The sequence below is a fragment of the Rosa rugosa genome, chromosome 2, assembly GCF_958449725.1.
Source record: "Rosa rugosa chromosome 2, drRosRugo1.1, whole genome shotgun sequence".
Classification (NCBI taxonomy): Eukaryota; Viridiplantae; Streptophyta; class Magnoliopsida; order Rosales; family Rosaceae; genus Rosa; species Rosa rugosa.
This window is the reverse complement of record NC_084821.1, coordinates 51106130-51115037: the sequence shown is the minus strand read 5'-3', so window position 1 is coordinate 51115037 and position 8908 is coordinate 51106130. Positions and strand designations below refer to the sequence as shown.

At 36.7% G+C, this 8908-nt stretch overlaps 1 protein-coding gene across 1 annotated transcript; it reads left to right on the top strand.

Annotated features, from left to right (window-relative positions):
* The first annotated feature begins 8275 nt into the window (after window positions 1-8275).
* LOC133730936 (lectin 8-like) lies at window positions 8276-8908 on the top strand. The gene has a single exon (XM_062158434.1). The coding sequence runs from the start codon at window positions 8276-8278 to the stop codon at window positions 8906-8908; it is 633 nt and encodes a 210-aa protein (XP_062014418.1).

Here is an 8908-nt window from a genome sequence, read left to right as displayed (position 1 = left end):
TTGCCTTTTACCAACTTAAGAAGAAATATTTTATGTTGGGAAAAGTTTGATTTAAACAATATGCAGATGTGGCTTTTAGTTTATTCTGTTACCAACCTGTATGAGCTATATGATGAAATGATCATAAATTTTGAAAATAAGATGCTTTTAAATTTTTACCAAACACCTTTTAATATTAATTTAAAAGAAAGCCACCAAAAAGAAAACCACTAAAATACTCTATCTAGTCAAAACCTAGGGTTTTAAGTTCAGCGGCGGCAACGCTATCCTTCGAGCCAAACTACGTCGAGCGTAGTGGCGCCTGATGCTGAGTCATTTTCATCTGTATTTTCTTTCAGAAATTGAGGCTTTCGCGTGTTTGTTGAGTTAAGTTCTAACCAGGTGGGTCTCTCTGGCTTGAAACAGACAACTATAGGGACGTGGTCAATAGGTGTTGGGATCACATAGATCGAGAGTGGTGATGGCATTCGATTCGGCGATGTCTTTGCTTGAAGAGTCTATGCTTCTCTGATCGAGGTCACTGCAGTTGTAAGGTTGCTGCTGGTTGAAGTTTGGTGGATTGGGCTTCGGCAGGCTCTCTTGATTGGGTTTTGGTGGTTCTAATTGACAATCAATGATCTGGTGGAAAGGCAAGTCGTTGGAGGACCTGACAGTGGCGGAGGCAGTCTGGCAGAAGAGGGAGGGCTAGGGCTTCTGCTCCTTTTTGTTGGGTTTGGACCTTTGGGCCTAGGCTCAAACTGGGGCTGTTTGGCTCTAAATTATGGGCCTATAGGGAGGGTGCCTTGCCACCCTCATTTATCACTTAGTGACGAAAGTGGACTTGGCCTAATAGGTGGATCTTCTTGGGTAGTTGGGTCGATATAAGGCCTAAGACCAATCGTCTTGGGATCATGACTGCTATGGGAGTTGATAATTATCTGAAATAAGATTGGTTTTTTTTCAAGCGGCTTATGGATAAAGAGGTTTTGTTTGCTAGAAAGTGGCTTTCTGTTGGTACCAAGGACTAAATAATTGAAAATATCCCCAAAATTTCAGGATATTTTTGTTTTTTAAGGGATCTCAATATTTAATTTACATACCAAGAGAATATCTTGCAAAACTTTCAAAATATCACGATATTTTGGAAATTTTTGAAATTTTCGCAAAATTTTCGATATTCTATCTCATGGCCCAACCATCAAACTTGGGCCCAAACTCAAATTTTCCTAACTTGGTTCATAAACTCTCGCAAGCGTACGAATCGTGTCAAGATAGGGAAGTATTAAGCCCAAGATTATCGTACCACGGGGATTAGTGGCTAACCCACAATCCTTGGGTAGTTGAAATTAGAGTCACTAAGCAAATAAAGGAGAAATAAAGGAAATTAAATAAAGGGGAAATTACTGGTCCCCCCTTTAACTTTTGGTGCGTCGACAGTTCAGTCCTTGTTATTCCAATTTTAACAGATAACTCCCCAAACATTCAAATTTCACACAATTTGATCCAAAATTACCATTTTACCCCTCACTTACTTTTTTCACACACACATATATACATATATCTACATATACATACATACATACATACATATACACACACACACACACACACACACACACACACATATACATTATATATACACACACACACATATGTATAAAATTATACATATATTTATATATCTACATATACATATACATATACATACATATATATGTATAGATATACACACACACATTAGATATATAAAAGTTGTGAATTTTTTTTATAATATGAAACATAAACATAGTATATAGACTTACCAAATACATAAACACATTAGATATATATGTATACATACATATACACACACACATATATACATATAAATATATATAAAAAGACAGAGAGAAGAATAAAAATATACACACACATATACATACATACATACATACATATATACTCACACACACACACACATGCATATATATATATAAAGAGAGAGAAGAATAAAAAATATATATACATACACACACACACATATATATACATATGTATAAAAGAGAGAGAGAGAAGAATAAAAAAAAAAACAAAAAAAAAATAAGTGAGGGGTAAAATGGTAATTTTGGATCAAATTGTGTGAAATTTGAATGTTTGGGGAGTTATCTGTTAAAATTGGAATAACAGGGACTGAACTGTCGACGCACCGAAAGTTAAAGGGGGGACCAGTAATTTTCCCTTAAATAAATAAAAAAGCTAATCTAAGGCACCAAGCCCTAGCAATGCTTGGCTTTGGTTTTCACCAAAGCCTAATCAAAACTAAGAGCCTAGTGATGGCTATTTACAATGAGGTAGAAATTGTCATTCAAAATTGTGATTGTAATTTTCTAATAATTAAATTGCAAAAATTTAAATGAAAGGTTTATCTAACAACTAAATCAAATAAAGAAAAGAAAAGTAAGAAATTAAAATTAGGTCACTATGGTATCCTCCTAGCTAAATTCAATACACAAATATATTCCAACAATGGTCAAACAATTCATATTGGCATCAAGAACCGTACCCAAGACTTTTCAAGGCTCAAGGGTCATTAGATTTCTTAAAGGGTATTCCTACTCCGGATCAAGGCCATAGAAACTCAATTAGGACAATCTAGAACCTTGTTAGGGCCTCTAATTGCACCAAAAGGCGAAGAGTCATAAAATCAAGGTTCCCAAGCTAGCCAATACGGCAATCGAAATTAGAATTGTAACTAACCATGTTCTAAACAAGTGTCCTAGCCATAAATTAGATAAGTGATTAGGTCCCCAAATTCGTTCTAGACATGCTCATTTACACATTCAAGAGTTAATCAAGCTCCTAATCATGCATCTAGGCCAAATATTATAGAATAGAATATATGCTAAACATGAAATTGAAAACCATTAAATCAAAACATATTTATTACATTAAATCCATGCTAGGACTCAAACCCTAGTTTCTTAATAGACTACTCACAACCCATCAACAAACCAACAACAATATACATCAATTAAAGAGGTAAAGGTGAGGAAGAGTGAGAAGTAACAACAAGAAGTTACAATTGTTATAGAGCAAATATGACAAGTCTTGATTTATGACTTTTCATTTTTACCCAATCTCAAATCTTGATACCCCTTGAAATTTCTTGAGAAATTGATGAGGATTTGATGGTGGAAAAGTGAAGAAAATGAAAAATAGTGAAGGGTGTGGGTAATTTGCGGAGAGGAGAGAGAGAATGGATGATGGGATAGTGTGGTTTGCTGGGTTGGTCTGATGGGAAAGGGCAGAAGCCCTTCCCTTTTTGCGTTGCGGACTTGCTGCTCTCTGTGTCTCTCCCTTAAAAGAAGGGCATGGATGATTATATATAATGGCATGCTGTTGCGAGAAGAGAGAGTATTGATTAGATGGGTGGCTGTGATTGTAAGAGAAAGAAAATGGATGGACAACTCTCGGTCAAAGATCAAGTAGAAAGGTCGCATGGGCTGGGCTTTAATTACGAGAACCATCAGCCACCGTTTTCACTTTTGAGAGTGAATGAAGATGAGAAAAGATAGCTTCATGCCATGTGTCATGGGCTTATTGGATAAGCCAAGCAATTAGAGCACGTGCATGCATGCTTAAGGGCTTAATTGGTTAATTAAGCCACTTGATTAATGAATTAAGCTCCCTTTCATTCCATATTTCATTGACCATGGTTGACCGATGCTCAACTATTTTGTCATTTTGTCGTTATACTCCAATTTGCTCCATTTTCTCTTAGTTTCCGGAATTTCGCTTATTTCCTACACAATAAATAGAAATGGATTAATTGCATAATAATTGACTTGAAGGTTAACTTATTTTCAGTGTTTTAGATAAATTACATGCATAGAAATGCGTGTAATCAGTTCTTAACTTCGACCTAAATTTGAAGAAGTTAGACAAAAAGCAGAGTGATGTTTTGGTGATTCAGACCTTGGTTGCCCAAGGTATTTCAAAACTCCTCAACCATCCCTGGTGAGATGTTAATTTATGAATTTATGTACATTTTTATATATATATATATATAGCCTCTCCATATATTTCATTCTCTTTCCATCATTTCTCTGAAAAATTTATCAATATCGATACTCTCTCTATATTTCAGTCGAAATATCTATTTTACGAACCGTCGAAATTTCCTCGACAGTCGATATTTTGGTCCTTGGTTGATAGCATAAATGCGTGCCTCGGCAATGGGACGCTAGTCTATGATTTTGTCCTAGAAGACACAAAGTTTCTTTGTTTTTAGGTTCGCTTTCACAAGCAAGCTCATATAGACTTGTATTGATTAACATTGTTTAGATATAAATATTTAATTATATGTAGACTCTAGCATTGTTGATCTAATGATATTAACCGTTATTTCAAACAAAACAAGAAAATAAATTTTAATATTTTAATAAAACTAGCAATGTTAATTGGCATATACATTTACTGATGTGACAGTAAATTTTTTTTTTTTATGGACGGAGTCCTCTTTTGTATAATCTTAATTCTATGAATGATAATTACCCAACGACCTTGTTACAAGTTTTTGAACAAATTGGTTATTAATGTTGTAACTTTGATTCAATTAGGGGAAATTACTGGTCCCCCCCTATACTTTTTAGGATTCCACAGTTCAGTCCCTGCTATTCCAATTTTAACAGATAACTCCCCACACATTCAAATTTCACACAATTTGGTCCAAAATGACCATTTTACCCCTCGATTCCTTTTTTTTATATATCTAATACACACACACACACACACACATATATATATATATATATATACATATACATATACATATATATATACACACACACACATACACATTATATATACACACACACATATGTATAAAATTATACATATATTTATATATATTTTATACATATATTTATATATCTACATATACATATACATATACATACATATATATATATAGATATACACGCACACATTAGATATATAAAAGTTGTGAATTTTTTTTATAATATGAAACATAAACATAGTATATAGACTTACCAAATACATAAACACATTAGATATATATGTATACATACATATACATATATATATATATATATATATATATATATATATATATATATATATATATATATATACATATATATATATACACACACATATACATATCTATATACATATACATATATATATGCATATGTGTATGTATATATCTGCATATGTATATGTACACACACATATATACATATAAATATATATAAAAAGAGAGACATATATACATATAAATATATATAAAAAGAGAGAGAGAAGAATAAAAATATACACACACACATATACATACATACATATATACTCACACACACACACACACAGATATATATATATATATATATATATATATATATATATATAAAGAGAGAAGAATAAAATATATACACACACACACACACACACATATATATACATATGTATAAAAGAGAGAGAGAGAGAGAGAAGAATAAACAAAAAAACAAAAAAAAATAAGTGAGGGGTAAAATGGTAATTTTGGATCAAATTGTGTGAAATTTGAATGTTTGGGGAGTTATCTGTTAAAATTGGAATAACAGGGACTGAACTGTCGACGCACCAAAAGTTAAAGGGGGGACCAGTAATTTTCCCATTCAATTATATGTAAATAGTATAAAATTAATATGATAACTTTGCTTTCAATAATGTTGTAATTTTTTTTCAATTAAGTCATAATTTTTAGGTTTAGGGCTAGAGAACGCGCCTCACGCACGGAGAAAAACAGTGAGAACGAGAGCGCTCTCTCCCTGCCGAACGCCGGCGGCGCCCTTGCCGCTGCATTCCGGTCCGGGAGAGGATGATAACAGGGGCTAGCGGTGTGGCTCTATGGCGGAGGCCTGGCTCAGGGATGGAAGTAGACGGCTTCAGCTTGGATCGTGGCGGAGATAACCGATCTGGTTCCTTTCTTCGTCGATCGTGGGTGAGAGCTGGCAAGGACTTCCGGCGTGGTGCGATTTGCCGGTGGGGCTCGATTTGCTGGTTGTTGCAGGTGTCTCGGCTAAGGATGGATGCTGGGCGGTGGCTGGGTTCTCGATTTCATGGAAGAGACGAGCCCAGTGGGGTGCCGATTCTTCTCGGGGTTCGATCTTGGACTTCGGCCAGGTTCTGGTGTGGTTGGGTTTGTGGTGTGACTGTGCTGTGGCGTTGGGATGCGTTGCGGCGGCGGGGCGGTGCAAGGTGGAGGGACGGCGGAGCGTGCAGGCACTGGCGCCAGCCTTAGTGGATCGCGGTGATGCCTTGGTGGATTGCGGCGCTAGAGTCTTGTGGGGAGTGGTGGTTGGGCCGGGCCTTTGTGTTAGGGCCTGGCTATTTGGGCCTCTATTTGTTTTTAGTTTTGTTTGGTTTGTGTTTTTCAGTTTTTTGCAGTGTTAATAAGTCCCTACTTGTTAGGGTAAGTGCATGTCATGGATTTTGACGAATAGTTTGAGTTGGATGGTTGGTTTAGGGTTAATAGGATCCAGTCTTTTGCCGGCTTTTGGCTGTGCATTTTATTATCAGCCTGTGCTGAGGTTTCCGGGAGATCCTGGGATGGCCCGCCCAATAGTTATCTATTGTGGCTTGACCCCATCCCAGTCAATGCGACTTATTTTGGCCTAGCTAATTCGATTAGCCATCCAATTCAGTCTTCGTCGTTGAATTCATTGACATACCAATTTAGTGTCTTCAGAGTAAGTATGCGCAGTACTAGTCAGTTGCTGCTTTACTCGATTGTAAGCCCGTGTTTGGGTGCTGTAATTGCGGCAACGTTGTAATTGCAGTTTTAATGAATGATATTTCACCTGATAAAAAAAAAAGTCATAATTTTTGTTTGGATATTTATATATTTTTTTGTCTAAAGGAATTTCATTGAACATCAAACTATTACAATAGTTTTTTATGGACGGAGTCCTCTTTTGTATAATCTTAATTCTATGAATGATAATTACCCTACGACCTTGTTACAAGTTTTTGAACAAATTGGTTATCATGTTGTAACTTTGATTTAATTATATGTAAATAGTGTAAAACTAATGTGGTAACTTAGTTTTTAATGTTGTAATTTTTGTTCAATTAAGTCTTAATTTTTGTTCGGATACTTTTTTTCTTTCTCAAAAGGAATTTCGTTGAACATCAAACAATTACAATAACATATATAAGTACAATGGACAACCATGATAAACTATCCAACCTATTTTCAAATGCAGAAAACAAAATTGCATTTTTTATGCATTGTCTAAAAACATTTCCATGGGACGATGTATCAGAATTGGGTTGAAGAAGGGATAAAATGTAATCTCTTCTTCTACAAAAGCAATAATGTTTTACAAAAATGAAAATAAATGGCAATTAATTTTCGACAAAGAGCATCGTGTACGTACAAAGAACCAACCATATATCTTTCTGAACTGGGGAGATTTCGGAGCCAGAGAACAATTGAACAAATTGGTGAAAGAAATACCCAAGTTGAAGAAAGAAGTGACCACCACAGTCTCACTATACCATTATCAAGAAGCTTCCACAAATAATCTTAAAGTTGCAGGTTAGGATTCGATTAAGAGAAAGGCCTTCATGCCATCTATCTACCCTCCAAGCAGATGTAAGCATCCATCATTGACAATTATTAACTATATTTATCTTAAAGGGAGAAAAATCTTTTATATTTTGATGCCCTTTCATTTGTGCTGCAACGCACTAGCTAAATTGCTAAAACTCTCTCCGCTACCAATAATTCTTTACTGCGTAAATAATGTCACAAAGGAGTGAGCACCCCACATATATGGAACAATATTCCATAATCTACTTTCCCTTATTCCATTGATTCCTTCACTCCGTCCCCATTTCGCTATTTTTGACCACGTACAGGATAAAGTAGTCTTCCATCGCCAATTTCCCGACAGTTTCATCTGAAGACGAGTCAACCAGGTCACAAGTCCTCCCCCAAGGAAAGTTAATCATCTGCAGCTAGTCTGTTCCAAATCAGATAACAATATCTGCAACCTGCAAGCTTACAACAATTCCAATGGAAGTTGTCCACGTTCACTTACCAAAGCTTTACTTCCTTCTTCTACTTCTCTCCTTTCTCTTAGCTCCTTACGCAACTCCATTAACCTTCGAGTTCCCCAGCTTCAGTGCCGATGACATATTCATCGAAGGAGACGCCGCCATCGACCCCCAATTCATCCGCCTCACCAAAAGCACTGCAGCCCAAGTACAGAACTGGCGGAGCGTCGGTTGAGCCACCTACAGCAAACCAATCATGCTGCGAGAACCTGTCGATTTCACCACAGGTTTCGTATTCACCATTAGTCCTGCTAACAAGGAGAGCTATGGCGATGGGCTCGCCTTCTTCATAGCAGCGAACGGATCCTTACTCGACGGCACAGTAGGAACTGGTAGCAGTCTAGGCCTCCCCGTCGATGACCAGCACCCGTTTGTGGCGGGGACGTTTGACATCAACTCCGGCAGCTACAGCCTGGGTATTAACCTCAACTCCGTCGATTCTAGCAACACCGCGCTGGTGGATGGTGTCACTATGGAAGGACAACAAAATAGTGGTACGATTACTTATGATTCTGGCACAAAATGGCTTCATGTTTCGGTTTCAACTACCTATGATTCTGGCACAAAATGGCGTAATCTTTCCAGGACTGTGAATCTGCAAGACTACTTTCCGGAGAGTGTGATCGTTGTTGGTTTCTCAGCTTCAACGGGCTCTGCATTCGCTCAGCATAAGATCATCTCGTGGAAGTTTACTTCAACTTCTGCTGCTCTTGTTCCTTCTAGCCCAATCCAAAAAAATGATTCTCTAGTTCCCTCTGGCCAAACAAGCAAAAACGAATCTCAAGTAGTACTTCCTACCGCACCGGGCACTACTAGAAAAAGGGCCTAA

Excerpts from the sequence above, each read along its gene's own strand:
- LOC133730936 (XM_062158434.1), top strand. The coding sequence starts at position 8,276 with ATGCTGCGAGAACCTGTCGATTTCACCACAGGTTTCGTATTCACCATT.